The sequence below is a fragment of the Balaenoptera acutorostrata genome, chromosome 15 (genome assembly GCF_949987535.1).
Source record: "Balaenoptera acutorostrata chromosome 15, mBalAcu1.1, whole genome shotgun sequence".
Taxonomy (NCBI): Eukaryota; Metazoa; Chordata; class Mammalia; order Artiodactyla; family Balaenopteridae; genus Balaenoptera; species Balaenoptera acutorostrata.
Window position 1 is genome coordinate 45726623 of NC_080078.1, and position 25252 is coordinate 45751874.

The following is a 25252-nucleotide window of genomic DNA, read 5'->3' on the forward strand; positions in this document are numbered from 1 at the left end:
TAAGTGTCCATCAATAGATGAATGGATAAAGCAGATGTGATATGTATATTACAGTGGCATATTACTCAGCCATAAAAACAAGAATGGATAGACTTGGAGGGTATTATGCTAAGTGAAACAAGTCAGACAGAGAAAGACAGATACTGTATGTTATCACTTATATGTGGAATCTAAAAAATAAAATGAATGAATATAACCAAACAGAAATAGGCTTGAAGATACAGAGAACAAACGTGGTTACCAATGGGGAGAGGGAAGAGGAGAGGGGCAAGATAGGGGTAGGGGATAAAGAGCTACAAACCCCTATGTATAAAATAAATAAGCTACAAGGATATATTGTACAGCACAGGGAAATATTTTATAATAACTTTAAGTGGAGTATAATCTATAAAAATTGTGAATCATGTTGTACACCTAAAACTAGTATAATATTGTAAATCAACTATACTTCAATTAAAAAAAATTTCCCCCTTTTTGTGGGTTGTCTTTTTTACTTTCTTAATTGTATCAAATGTTTTAAATGTTGATGAAGTCCAGTTTATCTGTTTTTTCACTTGTGCTTTTGATGTCATGTCAGAAGAAACCATTGCCTAATCCAAGGTCACAAAGATTTACCCCTATGTTTTCTCCTAAGAGTTTTATAGTTTTGGCTCTTACATTTATGTTCTTGATCCATTTTGGATTAATTTTTTGCATATGGTATGAAAGAGGGGTCCAACTTTATTCTTTTTTTTTTTTTTTTACTTATTTATTTATTTTTGCCTGTGTTGGGTCTTTGTTGCTGCGTGTGGGCTTTCTCTAGTTGCAGTGAGCGGGGGCTACTCTTCATTGCGGTGCGCAGGCTTCTCACTGTGGTGGCTTCTCTTGTTGTGGAGCACAGGCTCTAGGCACGTGGGCTTCAGTAGTTGTGGCACTTGGGCTCAGTAGTTGTGGCTTGCGGGCTCTAGAGCACAGTCTCAGTAGTTGTGGTGTGTGGGCTCAGTAGTTGTGGCTCACGGGCTCTAGAGCACTATCTCAGTAGTTGTGGTGTATGGGCTCAGTAGCTGTGGTGCACGGGCTTAGTTGCTCCGCAGCATGTGGGATCTTCCCGGACCAGGGCTCGAACCCGTGTCCCCTGCGTTGGCAGGTGGATTCTTAACCACTGCGCCACGAGAGAAGCCCCCAACTTTATTCTTTTGCATGTGGATATCCAGTTGTCCTAGCACCATTTGTTGAAAAGACTATTCTTCCCCACAGAATTATCTGGGCACTCTTGTTGGAAATCAGTTGACCATAAATGTGAGGGTTTATTCTGGACTCTCTGTGCTATTCCATTGCTCTGTGTGTCCTTCTTTATGCCAGTATAGTCTCACTGACAGTAGTTTTATAGTAAGGATTGAGATTTGTGTGAGTCCTCCACTTTTGTTTTCTTTTTCAAGATTGTTTTGACTATTCCAGACACCTTGCATTTCCATCTGAATGCTAGCGTCAGCTTGTCACTCTGCAAGGAAGCCAGCTGGAATATTGACAGGGATTGTGTTGAAGTTGTAGAACATTTTGGGATTATCGCCATCTTCACAACGTTAAGCCTTCCAATCCATTGACATGGGATGTCTCTCCATGTACATAGGTCCCCTGCCTGTGTATTTTGCAAGTTGGGAGCCTCTTTCTACCTGGCCCATCCTTTCAGGCTGCTTCTTGGTTCTGAGGAGAGTAGTTTAAGAACAACTACAGTGAAGTGTGAAGTGATGGTGTGAGTGCTGCTGGAAAAACCCAAAGGGCAGCACCACTAAAACGGCTCTTGGCTGGCAGACGGCCACCAGGTTTCCTCAGATGTTTCTGGTCAGCTGCTGGTCAGAATTCTAAACAAGGTGTAAGAAAGCACCTTCAGCGTGTCTCTGCCCAAATGGTGGGTTCCGAAGCTGCTGGTGCGGGGCTCAGCAGGTCGCCCTCTGCAGGTGTCTCCGTGAAGTGCACAGGCCCCAGCAGCCCTCTCGCCACCTGAGGAGAAGGAATCCAGGCCTTTCTTCTCCCTGCATTCTGCAGCCCATAGGAAAATAGATTTTTTAGATTGTATATTTTGGAAATTTTATGGGAAAGGTCAAACCGTAGCGCAGCCAACACTCTCCCCTGGATTCACACCTGAGACCGAGACGTGCTTTCTCGTCATCGTGCACGTGCACAGCTCACAGACACACACCTTTTCAAGGCCTGGTTTTGCTCTTTTACTTTTTACTTAGAGGCAATATTAGATTGACAGAGGGTTGCAAATAGAGTGTAGCATGCCCACGTGCCCTTCACGGCTGCCCGCAATGGTAACATCCTGAGTGACCACAGCACAGGTATCAAAACTAAGAAGTTAGCTCTGGCTCAGCACTTCTTGTCAGTTCTTCCTCTGATGGCCTTTCTCTGTCCCGGACCTAATCCAAGGTCCTCAGGGCATTTAGTTGTCCTATTTCCTTAGTCTTCTGTCTGCAGTGGTTGTTGGTCTTTCCTTGTCCTCTGTGACCTTGACAGATCTGACGGGTGCTGGTCAGGCACTTCCACAGATGTCCCTAACTTTGGGTCTGACCGATGCTTCTCACCGTCAGTCTGGGGTTGGGAGTTTTGGAAAGAAAACCGTGGAGGTGAGGTCCCCTTCTCATGACAGCATATCACCCGACCTGTTACTGGTGAAGTTAACCTTGATCATGTGGGGAAGGTGTCGTCACAATCCAAAATTGTGAGTTCGCAGTTTTCCCTTTCCAGACTATTTGTCGGAAGGGAGCTGCCATGACCAGGCCACCCTCAGCGGGAGGGGGATTGCGCACCACACCACCTCCTGGAGTGAAGGCTACCAGAGAATTTGGGGGCATCTGCTAAAGCCACCACGGTGATTAAGATTATTTGGGGGGAGACACTTGGAGGGCTGTGCAGAATATCCAGTCAGTCCCTAGAGCCACGGTGGTCACCTGCGCAGCTGTTAACTGTGCTGTTCTCATGGTGGTTTTCCATTCCTCCCATTCCTTCTGCGTTTATTAATCAGAATTCTTCTGTAGGGAAGCGTTTTTCCCTTCTCTCATCAAGGCATTACTCTTTTTTTTTTTTTTTTTGAGAGTTCTAGTTTTATTTTATTTATTTTTTTTGTCCGTGCTGTGTGGCATGAGGGATCTTAGTTCCCCAGCCAGGGATCGAACGCGTGCCCCCTGCATTGGGAGTGTGGAGTCTTAACCACTGGACCTCCAGGGAAGTCCCAAGGCCCTACTCTTGACAGCTGGAGGCAGCATGGAGCCCTGTATGAGAACAGGACTCTGCGGGCCGGATCTCAGCTCTGCCACCGCCTCCCGTGGCCCATTGGGTGGTCGTGTGGGCAGATGGCACTAAGTGCGGGAAGTGTTGAACCCTGCGTGGCCCCCAGCGAGTGTTGGTGGTCGTCACCTCGTTTTCACGGAGGTTTACCTCTCAGTCCCCCAAAGCCAGCAAACAGTCAGCAGGTGGAAGTAGACGTGTCCATCGGTCTGTCCCGTTGTGTTGACCGTGCTGTTTGCACTGAACGCTTAGTGCAGGTATCAGAAGCTGTTCATCCTGCAGGGCTGTTTCACCCTGTGTGAGCGACGTGGTCTCCTCCTCGAGGGCGTGGCTGGGAAGAGGCCCCGCCAAGCTCAGACCTGGCTCTGTCTGTCCTGGGAGTCTGTTCCCCACTACTGCCCCGCCCTGCCTCCCTACCTCAGGCAGCGGTTCGTTTCCATCCCCTTGGGGACTCCAGAAGGGCAGTGAACAGACAACTTTCGAAGGGCCCCCACTAGGGGGGCTGCCCCTGGAAAGCTGAGGTTGGCCAAGGCTGAAGGGAGTGAGCCCATTTTAGGGATGTGCAGGTAAGTGCAGGGTTGACTGAGCGAAGCCCCTAAGAAGGTCTACTCAGCACCGGAATCTTCCCGTGTGTGGGGTGGAATGCACAATCTAAGATGCTTCGTTTTGCTTCCTCAGCGCATCTACTATCTTTCCCTGGAATTCTACATGGGCCGCACACTACAGAACACAATGGTGAACCTGGGCCTTCAGAACGCCTGTGACGAAGCCATCTATCAGGTATGGGTCCTTGGGGCCAGGCTGCTAGGTGGCCTCTCGTGGGCACTGAGTCTTAATCCAGGCCCTGCAGAGGTGAGCGCTGCCGTCTGGGACGGGAGAAATGGCTCAGGTGTCGGGGAGAATGGGTTGGTGGGCGACACTCCTGCTCAAGGGGAGAAAGCAAGAAGTGGAGGGAGGGCTTCCCTGGTGGCACAATGGTTGAGAATCTGCCTGCCAATGCAGGGGACACGGGTTCGAGCCCTGGTCTGGGAAGATCCCACATGCCGCGGAGCAACTGGGCCCGTGAGCCACAACTACTGAGCCTGCACGTCTGGAGCCTGTGCTCCGCAATGAGAGGCCGCGATAGTGAGAGGCCCGCGCACCACGATGAAGAGTGGCCCCCGCTTGCCGCAAATAGAGAAAGCCCTTGCACAGAAACAAAGACCCAACACAGCCAAAAATAAATAAATTAATTAATTAATTAAAAAAAAAAAAAAAGAAGTGGATGGGAGCTAATGCGCTAGAGGTCAAGGACTGGAGTGCATTGTGATGCCAAGGCTTGACGCTTCTAGACCTTTGCACTCCGTACCCCAACCCCAGGCGGGTTTACCACGTGGCAGAAATGGCTGGTATCGTCCCATTTCTCTCCACTTTATTGAGCCAGTGACCCACCGCCAGCTCCCCTCCCCCACCCCAAGACACTGGTCTTGCCCTTTCTCCCCTACTCAGAGTAAACACTGCCTTTGCCTGAGTGTTCGTCTTTGACAGCTGTTCACTCAGAGGCCTCACCCTTTCACAGTTGATTTGCAGTTTTAGGGCAGAGCTGGAATTGGCCGTGTCTGTTTGCTGTCTGTGTACCCCCTCTGTGGACACTGTCTCCCTCCCACACCGGACGCTCAGTGTAGGATTTCTAGAGTGTGAATGGGCAGCACCCCTGCCCTTTGCACGTATGTGGAAGGGTCCTCTCCAGAGTTGTTCCTTCCCCCAGCACCTGCCCCTGCCTTTGCTTTTGTTTGGTTTTGGTGTTGGGGTGGGAGGTGCTCTGGGGGCTTTGTTGGAAGCATGGTGGTGTGAGCCTCCTGTAGCTGTCAGGCCCTGGCATCACAGGGGCTCCTGTCTCCCCTCCAGGACTTACAGGAGCCTAGCATCTGGGGCAAGTGGTTTCAGTTGGCACAATACAAACTTGTAAAAAAAATTGACTCCCCCAAATAGGAACCTTAGGCTCACAGTTATCTAAAAAGATGGAGGTTTTCCTCCCAGGTGATTTGTCATTTGAGTTTCATTTACTGACTATGAATGTTAGAACATGTCTATAAGGACCACAGAACAGTGGAATTTACAGTCGTATAAAGCATTTCATTTTTTGAAACATTTTTTCTGTATATAATTCTTAACAGATAGTAAATATTTTAGGGAATGTTTATACCATAAATATGCATTATCTGTTTATAATGTTTTTAAAATATTTACTTAAAATGGCTGTTTATTATTCCTGAAGCCAAATTTTTTTTTTTTTTTTGGCCGCACTGCGGGCTTGTGGGATCTTAGTTCCCCGACCAGGGATTGAACCCTGGCTCTTGGCAAGGAGAGCACAGAGTCTTAACCACTGGACCACCAGGGAATTCCCTGTTTATAATTTTCACTACACAAACAAGATGTTAATTGTAGAAACTTGGAAAATACAGGGAGACATATATCTTTTTAAACATTGTACATTTTTTTCCCTAAAAACAGTATTTCACTTGCCATTTAGCTTTTAATTAAGCTTGTGTTTGAAAAGTTTCCACGATGACAGAACTTGAGCATCTTCAGGCACACGTTTGCCTGGCCTTCCTTCCAGGCACAAGGCGGGTACCAGATGCTGTGGGTGGGACTGTCAGTGATGCAGGGCTGGAGGCCTCCTCCCTCCAGGCTCCCCAGTGACAGTGCAGTGTCAAAAATAAAACATGCTACCACTGCATCACCCAGGGCTAGTTCTGGGAGCGGGATACACTAAAAACTAGAAATTCAGAAGAAGCCACTATCTCCTGATTGAGCTATCAAGGACACATTTAAAATTTTTTTATTGTAGAAAAGTTTATATATGGAAATTGAGTTGACTCTTATGATGAACTTCTTCCACATACCATCACCTGGCTTCACCAGTCCTCAAGCCCAAGTCATGGCCGGTCTTGTTTCCCTTATGCCCCCACCACTCCCAGATTGTTTAAGCCAATGTCAAATATAATATTTCACTTGTAAATATTTCAATGGATATTTTTAAAGATAGAGTCATACCATTATGACCTCTAAAATATTAACAATTAATTCTTTAATATCCGTTTTTCAGGCAGTGTACAAATTTCTCTGATCACCTTAAAATTGTTTTAAATAGTATGTTCAGAAACTTAGTTGCGTTTCGTTAATATATCTCTTAAATCTCTCTTAATCTATGAGCGTTTCCTCTTTTTTAATTTGTCTGCCTTGCAGTGTATTTGTTGAAACTGGGTTTGTTCTGTAGAGTGTCCCCAGCTTGTGTTTAACCTGCTGCTTTGTCCAAAGGATGTCTCAGCACTTCTACTCAATATTGTACTGATGGAGCTGTGGCATTTAGCCAAGAAAATGAAATAAGAGGTATCCAGATTGGAAAGGAAGAAGAGAGGCTATCTCTACTTATAGATGACATGACCTAGAAAATCCTAAGGAATCTAGTAAAAACGTACAAATGAATGGGTTCGGCAGAGTTGCAGGATAAAGATCAATATACAGAAATCAGTTGTATTTTTATATACCTGAAATGAACAATCCTAAAATGAAATTAAGAAAACAATTCCGTTTAAAATAGCATCAAAAATAATAAAATACTTAGGAACAAATTTCCAAAAGAGACACAAACTTATGTTCTGAAAACTAGAAAACATTGTTGAGAGAAAGAAAACCTAAAAATAGAAAGACATCCCCTGTTAATGGCTTGGAAGACTTAATGTTAAGATTGCAGGGACTTCCCTGGTGGCGCAGTGGTTAAGAATCCACCTGCCAATGCAGGGGACATGGGTTTGATCCCTGATCTGGGAAGATCCCACATGCCGTGGAGCAACTAAGCTCGCCAGCCACAACTCCTGAGCCCGTGTGTCACAACTACTGAAGCCCATGTGCCCTAGAACCCAGGCGCTGCACCTACTGAGCCCATGCGCCGTAACTACTGAAACCCACGCACTCTAGGGCCCACGTGCTGCAACTACTGAAGCCCGCGTGCCTAGAGCCCATGCTCTGCAACAAGAGAAGCCACCACACCACAACGAAGAGTAGCCCCCGCTCGCCGCAACTAGAGAAAGCCCACGTGCAGCAACAAAGACCCACGCTGCCAAAAAAATAAAGATTGCAAGACTCCCCAGACTGATCTACAGACTCATTGCCGTCCCCAGTAAACTTCCATTTGGCTTCTTTGCAGAGATTGACAAGCTGATTTTAAAATCCAGATGCAGATGCAACAGATCAGGATTAATTAAAACATCCTGAGAAAGAAGAACAAAGTTGGAGGACTCACATTTCCAATTTCAAAACTCACTACAAAGCTACAGGTGTGGTCCTGGCGTAAGGACAGACAGATAGAGCAGTGGGATAGAATTGAGAATCAAGAAATAAACCGTCACATTTATAATTGATTATTTTCCCAATTTAAAAAAATTGAGGTAAAATACGCATAATGTAAATTTACCATCTTAATTGTTTTTAAGTGTACAGTTCAGTGGTATTAAGTACATTTATATCATTGTGCCACCGTCACTGCCGTCCATCTCCAGAACTCTTTCATCTTGTAAAACTGAGACTCTATATCCATTATGTACTAACTCCCCATTCTCCCTTTCTCCCAGCCCTTGACCACCACCATTCTACTTTCTGTCTCTGAATTTGATACTCTGGGTACCTCACATAAGTGAAAACATACAATATTTGTCTTTTTGTGACTGGCTTAATATCTTCAGGGCTCATCTATGTTGTAGCATATGTCAGAATCTTTTTAAGGCTGGATGAATAATAGTCCACTGTATGTATATACCACATTTTGTTTATCCATTCATCTGTCCTTGGACATTTGGATTGCTTCAACCTTTTAGATACTGTGAATAATGCTGTTAAACATGAATATACAAATATCTCTTCAAAGCCCTGCTTTCAGTTCTTTTGTGTGTATATATAGAAGTGGGATTGCTGGGTCATAAGGTGATCCTGTTTTGCTTTTTGAGGGACCACCATACTGTCTTCCAGAGCAGCTGCACCCCTTTATATTCTCACTAACAGTGTAAAAGGTTCCAATTTCTCCACATCCTCACAAACACTTACCATTTTATTTCTTTTTTTTTTGATAGTAGCCATTCTAATGGGTGTGAGGTGATATCTCATTGTGATTTTAATTAACATTTCCTTAAAGATTAGTGATGTTGAGTGTCTTTTCATGTGCTTATTGGCCATCTATATGTCTTCTTTTGGAGAAATGTCTATTCAAGTACTTTGTCCATTATCGAACTGGGTTGCTTGGTGTTTTTATTGTTGAGTTTTAGGAGTTCTCTATCTATTCTGTATATTAATCCCTTATCAGATATGTAGTTTGTGCAGATATTTTCTCCGATTCTGTGGGTTGCCTTTTCACTCTGTTGATAATGTCTTTTTTAAAAAAATTATTTAATATTTATTTAGGGACTTCCCTGGTGGTCCAATGGGTAAGACTCTGCGCTCCCAATGCAGGGGGCCTGGGTTCTATCCCTGGTCAGGGAACTAAATCCTTCATGCATGACGCAACTAAGAGTCTGCATGCTGCAACTAAAAAGATCCCGCGTGCCGCAACTGAAGATCCCTCATGCCACAACAAAGATCCCTCGTGCCACAACTAAGACTTGGCACAGCCAAAATAAATAAATTAATTGATTAATTTTAAAAATGGTTAAGATAGTAGATTTTTTTAAAATTATTTATTTATTTATTTATTTGGCTGTGCTGGGTGTTAGATGCAGCACGCGGGATCGTTGTTGCCACGTGCAGGATCTTCGTTGCAGTGTGTGAGATCTTTAGTTGCGGCATGCGGGACCTAGTTACCTGACCAGGGTTGAACGTGGGGCCCCTGCATTAGGAGCGCGGAGTCTTAACCACTGGACCACCAGGGAAGTTGCGATAATATCTTTTGAGCACAAAAGGTTTTAATTTTCATGAAGTCCAGTTTTCTTTTGTTGCCTGTGCTTTTTTTTTAATAAAAAATTTTTTATTATTATTATTTTTATTTTTTATTTATTTTTTTTGGCCATATCGTGCGGCATGTGGGATCTTAGTTCCCCGACTAGGGCTCGAACCCGCACACCCTGCATTGGAAGTGCGGAGTTTTAACCACTGGACCGCCAGGGAAGTCCCTGTTGCCTGTGGTTTTGGTGTCATATATGGTCGATTGATTTTTTTTTTTAAAGGAAAAGTGTAACAAAACAATTCAATAGAGAAAGAATAAATAAGTGGTGCTAAGACGCTTAGACATCTACTTGCAAATGAAGTTGGATCCCTACCTCACACTACATATAAAATTAACTCAAAGTGGATCAGAGACCTAAGTGTAAGAGCTAAAAATATAAAATTCTTAGAAGAATATATGTGAGTACATCTGCATGATTTGGTAATTTGGTAATTTGTCTTAGAAATGACACCAAAAGTACAAGCAGCAAAAGAAAAAAATAGGTAAATTGGACAAAGGACATCAAAGGACGTTATGAAGAAAGTTAAAAGACAATCTACAAAATGGGAGAAAATATTTGTAAATTATAAATCTGATAAGGGTCTAGTATCCAGAATGTACTAAGAACGCTTACATCCAAATAACAGAATGACAGACAGAAAAGTTGCTCAGCATCATTAATCATCAGGGACATGCAAATCAAAACCACAGTGAAATACTACTTCACACCGACTAGAATGGCTGTAATCATAAAGACAGAGAACAAGTGTTGGTGAGGATATGGAGAAATTGGAACCCTCATATGCTGCTATGTTGAGAAGCTAGTGTATTAAATTAAGAATATGCAAAGTATGGCCAGCTGAAAGAGGAGGCACAAGCCACCCACGTGGGGTCGGCATCCATGCTCCCACTCTGGGGAAAGACACACCCTGGGATCACTTTGATTGAAGGTACAGTTGCAATACACCCACATAAAGTAAGTAAAGTCACAAGACTTGTTGCTTACAGAAATGGGGGTTGCGGGGAAGGGCAGTCCTCTGTCCCAGGTTGCCAGCAAGCAGGAGATAGAGAGCAGGGCAGTAAGCACTTAGTACTTACAAGGTGGTTTCAGGCCCAACTCTAAGTGGTTATTTTAAAAGGTTATTTTTACTGTGAAAAGCAAAGTGGGAACGGGTTGGGAATCCTCAGCTTGAGTCCTTATCTAAATGCCCAGACTCTGAGTGTGAGCCGGGCTGTCATACTGTAAAATGCCGAGGCAGCAACTCATCATCACGTCTTGTAGGAAAGTAAAATGGTGGACCCACTTTGGAAAATAGTCTGGCAACTACTCAAAAAGTTAAGCATAGAATTACCATGTAACCCAGCAATTCTACTCCAAGGTTTATAATATTTATTTATTTATTTCTGGCTATGTTGGGTCTTCGTTTCTGTGCGAGGGCTTTCTCTAGTTGCGGCAAGCGGGGGCCACTCTTCATCGCGGTGCGCGGGCCTCTCACTATCGCGGCCTCTCTTGTTGCGGAGCACAGGCTCCAGACGCGCAGGCTCAGTAGTTGTGGCTCACGGGCCTAGTTGCTCCACGGCATGTGGGATCTTCCCAGACCAGGGCTCGAACCCGTGTCCCCTGCATTGGCAGGCAGATTCTCAACCACTGCGCCACCAGGGAAACCCCACTCCAAGGTTTATATTGAGAAAAATGAAAACATACTTCTAGTGGTGGGGGGGAGGGATAAATCAGGAGTTTGGGATGAACATACACTACTGTACATAAGATAGATAACCAACAACGACCTACTGTACAGCACAGGGAACTCTACTCAATATTCTGTGATAACCTATATGAGGAAAGAATCTAAAAAAGAATGAATATGTGTATAACTGAATCAGTTTGCTGTACAACTGAAACTAACACAACATTGTAAATCAACTATACACGAATAAATTAAAATTAAAAAAAGAAAACATACATCTATACAAAAAATTGTACATGAATGTTCATAGCAGCATTATTCATAATAGCCAAAAGGTGAATACAACCAGATGTCTTTCAATGTGGCATGGCCATACAGCGGACTACTACACAGTGATAAAAGTACTGACACAGGCTACAACATGGATAAACCCGGAAAACAGTATTCTAATTGAAAGAAGCCAGACACAAAAGGCCACGTATTGTATGTCTCCATTTACAAGAAATGTCCAGAACAGGCAAATTTATACAGACAAAAAGTAGAAAAGGGAGGAAGGGAGAAATAGGGAGTGACTGCTACTGAGTAGGGGGTTTCTTTCTGGGGGGGGTGAAGTTCTAAAACTGGATAGTGGTGATAGTTGTACAGCTTTGTGAATATGCTAAAAACCATCAACTTGTTCGCTTTTGTGGTCTGTGGGTTATAACTCAATAAGGAAAAGTCAGGTTGTTAAGAGAGCTCTGTTGTGCTCAGTTTCCGTCTTTGTTTCCGAAGCCCACTTTAGGAAGGTTGGTTTTTTTTTTTCCCCTTTTTAATTAATTATTTATTTATTTGGTTGTGCTGGGTCTTAATTGCGGCCAGCAGGCTCCTTAGTTGTGGCATGCAAACTCTTAGTTGTGGCATGCAAACTCTTAGTTGCAGCGTGCCTGTGGGATCTAGTTCCCTGACCAGGGATCTAACCCGGGCCCCCTGCATTGGGAGCGCAGACTCTTCTCCACTGCGCCACCAGGGAAGTCCCAGGAAGGTTTTAGACTTTCTGTCAATTAGCTACTTCTGTGCCTCTTCTGAATGCTCTCAAAATCAAGGCAAATTTTGCCTTCCTAGGCTGAGGTGTGCCTACAACATTCCAGGTAAAAACGTAAAGGAACAAAACATCTTGCCCACATGCACCCTGGGCCTGTCTTCCTTGAGTGTCTGGTCTCTGAGCTAAGAGACGTGTCAGGAGTAAGAGGTTCCAGCGTCAAGTTTGGAAAATGTGGCAGTTAAACACGTTTCTTAACGTTGAGCTGGTAACGTGTTATTAGGTACATCCTGTCTCCCCCACACACCCAAAATATTTTGGTGGAACACACTCTTTGAAATTGCTGTAAGAGTCATATTTTGAAATTCAAATTTGAAATTTGGAAGTCAGTATTTTGAAATCTTAATCAGATTGTTGTACGTGTTAATACCATTTGATTTAATAGATACTAAATCATTTCTTTATGACTAATGTTTTTAATTTTCTCACAACTTAGCTTCCACCCTTTGCAGTTTGTCAGATCCTCAAAGTGTGGTCTGGAGATCCCCGGGGTCCCTGAGACCTTTTCAAGGGGTCCTCTGAGTCAGAACTATTTATTCTTATTCGCATGAGTCTATGTACGGTAGGCTTTCCAGAGGCTCTATTGTGTGTGATATCTTAACAGACTGAATGCCATTAAAGAGATTTATAAAAATGTAAAACACTGCCACCCTTTTCATTATTTTTTTTGGTTGTTTTAAAAAATATAGTTATTTTCCATTAAACAGTGTTGTTTGTGTTAATATGTAATGGGTTTGTTCTTTTAAGATGAATTCATATATACTTCAAAAAATTTCTCCATTTTAATTTCTAATTTGATAAATATTGATAGATATAATCTCAATAAACAGTAACTCTTTAGGTCTTCCTGAAATCAAAAAGTTTAGAAACCACACTGATCAAGGTAATTAATGAGGGAATTCCCTGGCAGTCCAGTTGGGACTCTGTGTTTTCATTGTGGAGGGTGAGGGTTCAATCCCTGTTCGGGGAACTAAGATCCCACAAGCCATGTGGCATGGCCAAAAAAAAAAAAAAAGTAATTAATGAGCAATTTGTCAAGTTTAATACACTAAAGCCAGACTAATGGAACAATTATCCATCTATCCTAATTGAGAGCCTTAAGATCTGCATTCTTTTATTTATTTGTTTGTTTATTTATTTTTGGCTGCGTTGGGTCTTCGTTGCTGCGCGGGCTTTCTCTCGTTGTGCTGAGCAGGGGCTAATCTTTGTTGTGGTGCGCGGGCTACTCATTGCAGTGGCTTCTCTTGTTGCAGAACATGGGCTCTAGGCGTGCAGGCTTCAGTAGTTGTGACACGCAGGCTCAGTAGTTGTGGCTTGCATGCTCTAGAGTGCAGGCTCAGTAGTTGTGGCGCACGGGCTTAGTTGCTCCACGGCATGTGGGATCTTCCCAGACCAGGGCTCGAACCTGTGTCCCCTGCATTGGCAGGCGGATTCTTAATCACTGAGCCACCAGGGAAGCCCCAAGATCTGCATTCTTGAATGGTTTTAAATCAGGTGCTTTCTCTCTGATGTTTAACCTACCATATCTGTTTCACAAGATTGTTTGAATGCAGTTGTAATAGATAGGAAAAGTGCTTTTAGGCTTTGGCTTTAAAAGATGTGTAAATATCATTAGACCATGGGAAGGTAGAGAGTTATTAAAAGCATTGGCTTCTTTTTAGGATACATGTTATAATCTGACCACTGTAAGTAGGTTAATAACGCGGCAGTCAATATCTCTGGCTATTAAACCATGTCTCATTTTGACTGTTAATTCTTAAGTCATTCGGCAGCTTTTGAAACACCTGGAAGCTTTCATTTTCATGCATTGATTAAACACCAGATATTTTAAAAATTGAAGTATACTTGGTTTATAATATTGTGTTAGTTTCAGGTGTACAGCAAAGTGATTCAGTTTTTTTTTTTCAATTATTTTCCATTATAGGTTATTACAAGATATTGAATATAGTTCCCTGTGCTACACAGTAAATCCTTGTTGTTTATTTTATATATGGTAGTGTGCATCTGTTAATCCCCTACTCCTAATTTATCCCTCCCCACTTTCCCCTTTGGTAACCATAAGTTTGTTTTCTGTATCTGTGAGTCTGTTCCTGTTTTATAAATATGTTCATTTGTACTATTTTTTAGATTCCATGTATAAGTGATATCATATAATAGTTGTCTTTCTCTGTCTGGCTTACTTCACTTAGTATGATAATCTCTGGGTCCATCCATGTTGCTGCAAATGGCATTATTTCATTCTTTTTATAGCTGAGTAATATTCCATAGTAGATTATATACCACATCTTCTTTATCTGTTCATCTGTCGATGGACATTTAGGTTGCTTCCATGTCTTGACTATTGTGAATAGTGCTGAAATGAACATTGGGGTGCATATGTCTTTTCCAGTTAGAGTTTTTTTCAGATGATATGCCCAGGAGTGGGATTGCTGGATCATATGGTGACTCTATTTTTAGTTTTTTGAGGACCCTCCATATTGTTTTCCACAGTGGCTGCACCAATTTACATTCCTACCGACAGTGTAGGAGGGTCCCCTTTCTCCGCATCCTAACACCAGATTTTAATGTTGTATTTGCAAGTCTAAAAGAAGGCAGACTCTAACCTGTGATTGATATAAGCTCATAAGATTTAAATATCTTTCCACCTATCACTGAGGGAAAATGTTAAGTAATATTAAAATGTTACCTCTGTTTTTATTCACAGTTGGGGCTGGACTTGGAAGAACTGGAGGAAATAGAAGAGGATGCCGGCCTGGGGAACGGAGGCTTGGGGAGGCTGGCAGGTAACCCCGGGCTCCTGTCCAGGACAGACCTTTCCTGACACAGTGCCTTGGTCAGAGAGCAGCACATGGCAAGGCCAAGATCAGCCATGCTCCCAGCACTGGTCCGTGGGGATAGATTGGTCCCTCAGAGTGGATGGGACAGTGTGTCCTCCGGGTCAAAATCTTTGCCACCAGTAGGGGGAAAAAATGCAAATTATATACAAATATACAAATATACAAATTATATACAAATTATATACAAATTATATACAAATTATATACAAATTATATACAAATTATATATTCTCTCTCACACAAAGGGCGCTTCATAATTATGGTGACCAGGCTTGCCAGTATTGGGGAACTGGGTGCCAGGAGGGGTTTGCAATATACCAGCCACCTCCACAGCCAGTAACTGGGAGAAAGACAGAGGGCTACAAACACACACGCACAATTTATGAATGTAGCCCAGCTTAAAGCAACTGTTCCTGCTTTACTACAGTAAACAGATTGCTCTAAAATAGCAAGAGCTGTTTCTCTTGGAGCTACTGGCTCCTTTGGGCCACCCTATTTGAGAATATACCCAGTTTGAAGTTTGTAGGGTTTTCTTCTGTTTTAATTATTTTCGCCAGCCTTTATGGGGGGAAGGAGCTGGGTTAAGAACTTGGAAGTGGAAACAGCAGTCACAGTGAGATTTGATGTCACTGTGTCCTTCAAGGCTTTTGGGCACAGTGCTTCTGGAGCAGAGATGATCAAGTTCTGTGCTGCCCTTGTGTGTACGGGGCCCTAAAGTAATACACTTTGCATTACTGCCCCTTTTGAGAGCTGTCATTTTGTAAAGGGAGCAAACGCCCTAAAATTTATCTGGGTGAGTTGTGTGTATGTGTTCACGTTTTCAGAATTTAAGTTAAATTCTTGAAAACTTATAGGCGCAACGTATGTTTCTGTCCAGCACAGCAGCACCTGGCTCTAGGTTAACCCTCGGCCAGGCCTGCCCCGCCTCCAGGGGAAGGGCCGTGTGTGCCCCGCTGGTGGGTGCGGGCTCTGTGTGGCCTGTGAAGGTGAGGTCACACGCACCACGCTAAGCCGTCGCTTCCCGCTGCAGACGGCGTTACGGCGTCCAGGCCGGTAGGCAGAGGGCAGGCTTCGGTCCCCTTTGCCCTGACAGCATTCCGTTGAGCGTGGTCATCTCCCCACTTAGTCCTTGCTCAGTCAGTAAAAACTGAACCTGTTCCCCAAGCTCGAGGGAAGCTCCAGGCCACCCACTCTGAGGCCGGCGTGTCAGCTCATGGGCCGTTCCGCCCCGCGGGTCCTCAGGCCGCATCAGGCTGCTTCGCGTCCACTCCAGGCACCTTTCCTGCCACTGGGCAGCACCACCGGCCTTCCCCCTGGACTCCTCTGGGCCCCTCTGGTTCCACGGCTCCCCTCACCGTGCAGACCTGGGTCACCCCCAGCCTGCGGTAGCTCGCGTGCGGCGTCCTTCCTGCGAGAATGATTTCCTCAGAGCGAGAGCCCAGGTCTTAGTTTGTGGGTCTTCTTGTCGTTCCTCCTCAGCAGAGGGCCTGACACCCCCAGGTCTGTGCGTGTTTGGTAAATTGGCATGTATCTTATGTGCTGGTGTTCCGTTGTTAAAATTTTGTGTTCTTTTTAATCCACAAGTTTAATAAGGCTGCCTTCTGAATCTTTATTCAAATCATGGTGGTTTGCTTTCAAGACACTTTGATCGGAACAAGGGCTCCATTTGGTGACACCTTCCGGGGGCCCTGGTGGCACTTTGGCACCTGGGTATTTGGCGCTGTGGGTGCTGAAATGTACATTTGCAGGCCCCACTTCTGTGCCTTCTTTACCAATGTGTGGGGAGATGTTTTGTGGTGTTGCTTGGATTTCAAGTAGAACGTGCGAGGGTGGGGAGGCCTGCAGCCTGAGTAAGGGTTCCTAAGAGAACGTTGGCAGGAGGGGACAGTGTGTTGAGATGAGCTGAGTTTGGCAGTGTCCTCTGTGGGGTTCGTCCCTCTTCCCACACCCCCAAGTAGACCCCGTGTGGATGTTGTCTTGGCCTGGCCCCGGGCTCTCAAGCCGAAGGGCATCAGAGTGGGGTTCCATTTTCCTTTTCATGAGACCTAAGGGTGACTGGTCACCACTGGGCCACTGCCTGATGCCCTGGGGGCCGGCCCTCCGGCGCCTACTTGACTTGGTGTCTGGGCCTTGACTCCAGAGGCCTTGGGTCTACTGATTGTCTTTGATCCCAAGAAGTTCTTTGTGTTTGGACTTTCAGCCTGCTTTCTTGACTCGATGGCCACCTTGGGCCTGGCGGCATACGGCTATGGAATCCGCTATGAGTTTGGGATTTTTAACCAGAAGATTGTCAATGGCTGGCAGGTGGGTGCGATTTCCTTCCTTTGCTCACTTGAAGCTCTCATGCACACAAGAAAGTAGCCAGGCACTGTCGGTTCTGCTTTTGGACTTTCTGCTCCTCCTGGAGAGGCTGCGTGCCGGTCCTTGGCAGAGCGGAGCGGGGCAGGTGGGCAGTGCTGGGAGTTCTGGGCACTCCGTGCTTTCCACATCGTCCCCACGGCCGGCAGGGCCCGTCGCCCACATGTGCTCATTGCACACTGCTTCTGTGTGACGACAGGACGTCTGGTGGGCTGGGGCCAGAGCCCAGCTGGGCCTCACAGGAGACACTGTGGGTTGAGGACGCCACCAGCTGGTGTCGTTTTCTGTCATCTCTCACAGAGCGAAGGCACCCCCCCAGCCCACCCCCACCGCAGAGGAGGATTGGCCTGGAGTCGCTAGGAGAACAGCTATTGCAGGCTTTGCTCCCACCTGCCCTCACTCTCTGACACCAGCGAGGTGGTGGCGTCCTGTGGGGTTAGGGGCTGGACTCTGCAAAGCAATGTGGCTCTTAGGAAGAATGAGCCTCAATTCTAAAGCGTCAGGCAGAGAAGTAACACGGTGAAGACCCTGCTGGTAAACGGGGGATTCAAAATGCAGTCCCACCTTCCTCCTCTTAGGTGAGGTGGGCCTTTCCCCTCACTTTGGCATTTCAAAAAGGAAGGCAGCACTCTTCCACTTGGGTGGAGAATAGTTTAAATAATTTGGGGTCTAAAAGTCACAGATAAAGCAGGGCTGGAGTTAGGATCAAAAAGCTGGTAACAGGAAAGTCATACAGTCTGAACGAAGAAGCTAATGATCGGGGTGACAGAAATGTCCTCTGTCTTGATGGGGTTTGGGTCACACAGGTGTGTGCAATTGTCAGAACTCACCAATGTTGTCCTTAAGATTTATGCATTTCACTGTGCGTCTGTTAACCTAAAAAATAAACACGTGATGGACTGTCCTTAATGACATGCCTGCTGAAGTGTTCAGGGGAGGAGTGGACAGATGTCTGGGATGAACTGCTCACTTTGAAATGCATCAGAAAAGTAATGGATGGATGGAAGGAGACGTGGTTATCAAGTACAGCAAGATGGTAGCAGTGACAGAGCCTGGGCGGAGGGTGTACAGTTCACTGTCAATTCCTTGGCATTTCTGTGCGTTTGAAAATGCTCATAATAAAACGTTAGCCAAGAAAAGTATGGCCAAAAGTAAAAGGAAACAAAACAGATTTGTAGCCACTGGTTAATTTATAGAAATACTCCCTCTGACCTTGAAAGGAGAAATGCACTTTTCCTCCTGCCACCTTCTGGGTGATTTTAGTCACGGTTCTTTTTTTTTTTCTTTTTCTTAATTTTTTTTTATTTTTTGGCCACACCGCGCTGCATATGGGATCTTAGTTCCCCAACCAGGGATCGAACCTGCACCCCCTGCATTGGAAGTGTGGAGTCTTAACCACGGGACTGCCAGGGAATTCCCTAGTCACAGTTATTTATGTGTGTGTATCTGTCAGATGTGAGCCAGCCTTTGTACACGTGTGGTCTGTGGCCCATTCCAGCTCTTTCGTAGTCGAGGTGATGTGTGTGTTTGTAAGACAGAGACTCTGCGGCTCCTCCCTGCCCGGTGGGTGTTACGGTCGTAAGGAGGAAGGTTTGGGTGGTCGTTTCTGTCTCTTTCCATCTGTTTGACCACAGACACTTCTTCCTTCTGGTTCCCTGTTCCTGTGCCTCTTGCCATCTTGCATAACAATTTAAAGACAGTCCTAGGATGAGAGGCCGGTGGTCAACTTGCCAACTCCCATGCTTCTGTCAAGGGAGCTGCTCAGTCAGAATGCTTTTAGCGGAGTTTAGCTTTAGCACAAGTAAACGTGGGCAGTGGTCACAAAGCAGCATTGGTGGCCAACGGGGGCCACAGACCAGCCTTTCTATCAGAGAAGGGGCTCCAGAAGGGAGACCCCCTTGCCTCGTGTACTTGGGAAGATGCTGCTTCTGCAGACAGCTCATTGAACTGCTCTGTGGAGACGGCCAGGCTCTGATGTTGGAATCTCACTAACGTACAGGAGGTCAAAGGCAGGACCAGTCCTGTGATGAGTATCTGCCTGCACCAGGCAGGACAGTCTTGCCGGGAGTTCTGTGGAGACGGGCACAGTGAAGCAGTAACCTCAGCCACGTCACCGTCCTAAAAGCATGACCCAGATGCTCTTTCTGGGGACTTGACTTCCTTCTGTCTGTGTGACTTGGCTGTCCTGGACGTGTGGTGTAGACAGGGCCATCTTTCTGTCTGTGACTCGGCCGTCCTGGACGTGTGGTGTAGACAGGGCCATCCTTCTGTCTGTGACTCGGCCGTCCTGGTCACGTCACGTGGATGGAGTCATGTGTGGACCCTGCGTAACGTCTCGAGGTCCGTTGATGTGCCCCAGGACTTCTTCCTTTTACTGCTGAATTCAAGCAATTCTTAACATCTTTTTACTTTGATTTATTCTTCTAATTTTATATGAGTTTTTTCTTTAACAGCCCAAAGTGTTCATTTTTAAACAGAGCCTTGACCAGAATTGGAAACCTTTGCGCTGTAAATAGGCTGCAGTTTTGTTTCCGTGCCGGGCAGCATCGTCTGGATGGCGTGGCCAGTGCAGGCGGAGGGCAGGGTCCGCCAGTGCCCGGGACCGTCTCCCCCGCCCTCACCTGCCGCCCTTCCAGGTGGAGGAGGCGGACGACTGGCTGCGCTACGGGAACCCCTGGGAGAAGGCGCGGCCGGAGTACATGCTGCCCGTGCACTTCTACGGGCGAGTGGAGCACAGCCCCGAGGGCGTGCGCTGGCTGGACACACAGGTACCACGGGCGCTTCTTGGGGGGTGGGGGGCTGAGCACGGGGACCCTCGACTCGCCTTGTCCCGTCGGCTTCCCTTGGGGCTTCCCTGTGGGACCCACCTCCCCCCGCTTGGGACTGTCCAGACACCAACTGTGAAGCCACACTCTATAGTTTAACGGGAGCCGTGTCGGCTGAGACTGGCGGTGTCTCGTGGTGAGCGGATCGGCGCTGGGAGGGGCAGGGCACTGACCCCCGCCGCCCCGACCCTAGTAGAGGGGGTAGGACCAGCCCCGCGTCCCGGTGGGGCAGGCACTCACCCCTCGCTCCCGGTCCCACGTGTGGCCCCGGCTCTCAGTGCAGCTCACTGGTTATTCTGAGCTGTCGGAGCTCTGGGCGTGCGGGGCGGCTGGGCGGATGCCCTGCAACGGAGCGCGGCACCCCCGCCCCCCAGCTGGGCCCTGGGGGCGCCAGGGCAGGAGCACCGAGTGCTTGGCGGAACGCGGTGCCGTACCGGCGGGTGCACACGCGGAGTCCAGCCCGGGCTCAGAGACCGCGGAGGGCGGAGGAGAGCTTCTTGCGGGGGGTGGGCGGCGGGGGGGGGTTGCAATAAGTGAGAAAGACGCCACCGCAGCCATGTGGGCAGTAGAGCATAAACAGGGCAAGCCTGTGGGTCACAGGGGTCAAGGGAGTCATCAGATTCGAGTCTTAACTGGGGCTCATGGAGCCAGGGCAGGCTGGTGGCCTGAGATGCCGGAATAAGTTGTATTTAATTTGGAAAAGCAGAGAAGGGGGTCTGGTTTTCTAGGTGCGTGTGCTTGTAGAAGATGAATGAAAGGAGGCCTGGAGACCACTCGGCACCCCAGGCGCATGCAGTGAGGGCCTTCCCCTGGGGGACTGGCCGTGGGGAGGGAAGGAGCAGGTTGCACGTGCTTTACAGGGCTCGTCAAGGCCAGGCAGGGCTGCGGAGCAGGGCTGCGGGGAGACGAGAAGGGAAGGGTGATGCTGGGGCTTTAACCCGGGGGCCCCGCAGTCCTCTGTGGCCATTGGAGCTGCCTTCACCTCCTGAAGCCGCACACGAAGCACCCCGAGAGCAGGCCTGAGTGTGAGAAGCCCGTGGGAGGGTCTGCGGGTGGAAGTGACCTGAGGCTTGTGCACCTCTTCCTGTGCTCGGCAAGAGCAGAGCTGGTGCTTCTGGACAGATGGGGATTGGGACGGGGGTGGGGGGCAGGTCCAGTGTTTTCTGTCGGGAGGGAGTGTGCAGGCTGCTTTGGTTTTGCTGAAGTTCGAGGTCAAGGCAACAGGAGGAGCCTCGCCACAGACGTGGGAGATGGTCTGAAATAGCAGCGGTCTGTGGGGAGAGGTTAGGTGAGTCCCGAAATCGCCCATGCAGAGTTGAGTGAGAAGAGGGCAGGCGTGGAGGGGGAGGCCGAGGACACGGGAGGAGGGGCTACCGAGGAGCCAGGTTACAGTCGACGCCGGTGTCGAAGGTGAAGCTAGAGAAGGCCTGGCGTGTGGTCAGGGCCCACCGGAGGCGGCCTCGGGTGCTCCCGGCTCAGGACGTGTGCGAGCCGGGGCTGCAGGTGCGAGGGACACGGGGCAGGTTGGGTGTGTTTGAGGAGGAAGGAGCGAAGCCAGAGGAGGGCGGGCCGGTGGGCCGCTTCCTGCGAGGCCGAGCTGCCCCAGCCCGTGGGGGGAGGTGGCCCAGGCCTGGGGACCGTGTCTTCCCTCGGCAGGTGGTGCTGGCCATGCCGTACGACACCCCGGTGCCGGGCTACAAGAACGACACCGTCAACACCATGAGACTGTGGTCCGCCAAGGCGCCCAACGACTTCAAGCTCCATGACTGTGCGTCCCCTCCTGTCCCCATCCGGTGGCTGATCCCAGACCGACCCCGTCCGCACCCACAGCCCACGAGGCTCCCCACTGCGGGAGGGCTGAGGGCGGGTTCCCTGTGAGCCCTGGACTTCCCAGGGACCCCGCGCCCTCCGGAAGGAGCCAGGGGCCTGGGGCGGCGTGTGGGCCGGTCGGCGCAGCAGCTGTGGGGCGCCTTCCGCTCGGGGACGCTGCCCTCAGACCGATCAGGGCACGCGGGAGCCTCGGCGGGCACGCGGGTCCTGACTCCGCTCTCTGCCCTCAGTCAACGTGGGCGGCTACATCGAGGCGGTCCTGGACCGGAACCTGGCCGAGAACATCTCCAGAGTCCTGTATCCCAACGACAACGTGAGTAGCTGCTGCGGGGGGTCCTCGTCCGCGCCGTTCCTCCAGTGTAGGAAGCAGCCCTGCAGGGCTGGGCTCCAGAAGGGCCCCTGTGCTGGCCTCAGGCTTGTCAGGTGAGGCCACGAGAGTGAGGGCGGACACGGCATCCCTGACGGGGTCCAGGAGCACCTGTGTGCTGGTAGCCCCTCCTTTGCCCTCCGCCCAGGGGAGCTCTTAGGAGGTTCCTGGCCTCACACCTACGCTCCCCCCCATAAACACACGGCCGCCGAGTGCAGGGCCGCGGAGCCCTCAGACCTCACGTCCAGCCGTTTCTGCTCTTCAGCACCTGGCGCCAGCTCCCCAAGAGTTGGGTGGCGCGTTGTCGCGTGGGGCCAGCAGTCCCTATTCTGCAGGGACGCCTTGAGACGCCACATGGTCATGGCTTGGAACGCTCTTAGCGGGTGTCCCCACTTGTGTGGCGGGGGCCTCAGCCACATGATCCACTGCCACCAAACGAGCCCTTAGGAGTTGCCCATCTTTGTGGGTTGTGTGTTTCTCTTATTTTATCAGGGAAATATGTGCAAAGGGCCCTGTGCTGAAAGGCTCATAAGAAAATGCCCTCCCCCAGCACCCCCCGAGATTCCGAGCAGAGTCTCATGCTTCAGGCGTGAGGCCTCCTGGAACGTGAGGCAGCCGGGAGGTTGCTTTCTGGGCCTCGGCCCCAGCACCGGGGATCGAGGCATCGCAGCCCTGGGCCGCACCCCAGCCTGGGCCCTGTCCTGGGTTCGGGGGCCCCAAGGGCCCATGCAGCGGAGCCTGAGCCGGGCGTGTCCTCAGTTCTTTGAGGGGAAGGAACTGCGGTTGAAGCAGGAATACTTCGTGGTGGCCGCCACCCTCCAAGACATCATCCGGCGCTTCAAGTCATCCAAGTTCGGCTGCCGCGACCCCGTAAGGACCTCCTTCGAGACGTTCCCAGACAAGGTGCGTGTGTAGAGGGGTGAGCGCTGTGCCGGAGACGGGCTGTTCCCGGACTGGGCCTCCTCCTTCCAGCTGCAGTGGGGGCGGGGCGGGAAGCCACTCCCCAACCTGGGCCTCCTCGTGCCCGGGGACCAGGCCGCCTTCCTCCTCGACCAGGGCTGCCCTGGGCCTCGGGAGGCGTTGAGGCAGCAGGGAACGCTGTGAAAGGCTCCGTCGGGCCAAGCGGCCAGTTTGCAGGCTCAGTTCAGTAATCTGAACACAACCGGCCAGTGTCCGTCAGGCAGGAGCAGCGTTCCAAGGCGGGGAGGGCTCTGGATGCGTGCTGCGGGGCTGGCCTGCGGATCCTCCACCCTGACCTGCTCCCTGCTCCTCCGCGGCTTTCCATGCTGGGCCTGGAGCCCGTGCAGCGCCGTCCGCTTTCTGCTGCCAGCCCTATGGCCAGGCTCCTCGGGGAGGGCAGCCGAGGACCCCAGTTCTGCACACGCAGGCAAGGGACTGAAGGGGTCACCCCGTGTAAACGCAGGTGGCCATCCAGCTGAATGACACCCACCCAGCCTTGGCCATCCCTGAGCTCATGCGGATCCTGGTGGACGTGGAGAAGGTGGACTGGGACAAGGTGAGCCCGAGCGCCCGAGCGCAGTGTCCCCGAGCACCGGGGCACGGGGGTGACCTCCCCGCCTCTCCCAACAGCTGGTCCTGGGATGCAGAGGGAGGCCTCTCTGGTGGCCTCGGGACAACAGAAGGAAGTTGCCCCTGGGAAGATGGGGCTATGGGGAGAAGGACGTTCCAGGAGCGGGTCTGGGGTTTCTCCCAAGGGCAGGACACAGTGAGTGGGAGCAGCCGTTTAAAGGCCAGAGAAGGGTGGTTTTCTGGAAGACAAGAAAAGGATTCCGACACTTCTGAGAGCTTCTCACCTATATTTTTTCATCTTAGAATTGTGGCGAAAAACCCAGAAGTGTTCAGTTTAAAGAAATACTTCGTTTACACATTTATAGGCTTGTTCTCCCTGCTTCACTTATTTTGGTCCTAGATCCTTTAGTGGGGTTTTGTTGATCTCATTTACTTAAATCAACATATAAAACCATTTTTACCCCATTTTTTAGCACCAGAGCCCCTTTCTGGTTTGGGGCTGCACTTCTGGGTGGGGCTGGGCAGACCCTGTTCACCCCTGGCCAGCGGAGGGCAGGGCCACACAGTTTACCAGTTTTCTCTGGACTGTGGGTGTGAAGTCAATTTGGTGGAAATAAAGCAAAGCTGCCTGGAGCTCTGTCTGGTTTACAGAGGAAAACCACCTGCGGTGGTTCCCAGGTAGCAGGTAAGGTGCTCATTTCTGCGTGTGCTCTGGGTCAGGATGTGAGGTGCACGTGGGGCGTGTCAGGACAGTGAAGGGCGCAGGGCTCACTGTGGGTTTAGGAAGTTCTGGGCCCCAGAGAGCAGAAACGTGCGGGGCCTTCCCTGGTGGCATCTGAACACCTGCCTCTGACCCTACACGTTCCCCTCACCTTGGCATCTGGCCACGAGCTGCTTTTTTCTGAATAAAACATTGGGGTGTTCTGGAATGTTGTAGGCCTGGGAAATCACAAGGAAGACCTGTGCGTACACCAACCACACGGTGCTGCCCGAGGCCTTGGAGCGCTGGCCTGTGTCCATGTTTGAGAAGCTGCTGCCACGGCACCTGGAGATCGTCTACGCCATCAACCAGAGGCACCTGGATGTGAGCACGCCCTTCCTGTGGTGATGCGGGCAGGGGAGAGGGCTGCCCTGCTCTGACGGGCCCCCCTCTGCCCTCCACGTCAGATCGCCTGGCCCGGGACAGGTGCTTTACTTCTTGAAGGGAATAGCCAGCCGTTCAAGAAGAGGACTTTGGGGTCTGGGGCTGTCATTTGGCAGAGCTGTTGGCTGGTCCCCACGCTTGGACCCCTGCTGCGTGATGTGGAGTCTTCTCATTTCTGAGCAGGTTCAGATGTGAGTGTCTGTTCCTGGAATGCCAGAGGCCTTTGTCCTGAGACATCACTGCAGCGTTTGGGTGATTTGGAAACAAATCACCTTTGTCTTTCCTCTGTCACCCACAGAAAGGATAGTGGTACAAGCACAGGGGAACTTAGAATTCAGGTGTGATTATAGTTCATTTTTTTAATCTTTCAGTGAA

At 49.1% G+C, this 25252-nt stretch overlaps 1 protein-coding gene across 1 annotated transcript in view; it reads left to right on the forward strand.

Moving 5' to 3' along the window:
• PYGB (glycogen phosphorylase B) overlaps positions 1-25252 on the forward strand; it is a 54633-nt gene that overhangs the window by 14955 nt on the left and 14426 nt on the right. Inside the window, exons 2-10 of the mRNA XM_007191855.2 lie at positions 3946-4047; positions 14691-14769; positions 17024-17127; positions 19818-19949; positions 21663-21774; positions 22067-22149; positions 22963-23106; positions 23627-23719; positions 24671-24817. Of these exons, the coding sequence (XP_007191917.2) occupies positions 3946-4047; positions 14691-14769; positions 17024-17127; positions 19818-19949; positions 21663-21774; positions 22067-22149; positions 22963-23106; positions 23627-23719; positions 24671-24817 (996 nt within the window). The remainder of the gene's footprint in view (positions 1-3945; positions 4048-14690; positions 14770-17023; positions 17128-19817; positions 19950-21662; positions 21775-22066; positions 22150-22962; positions 23107-23626; positions 23720-24670; positions 24818-25252) is intronic.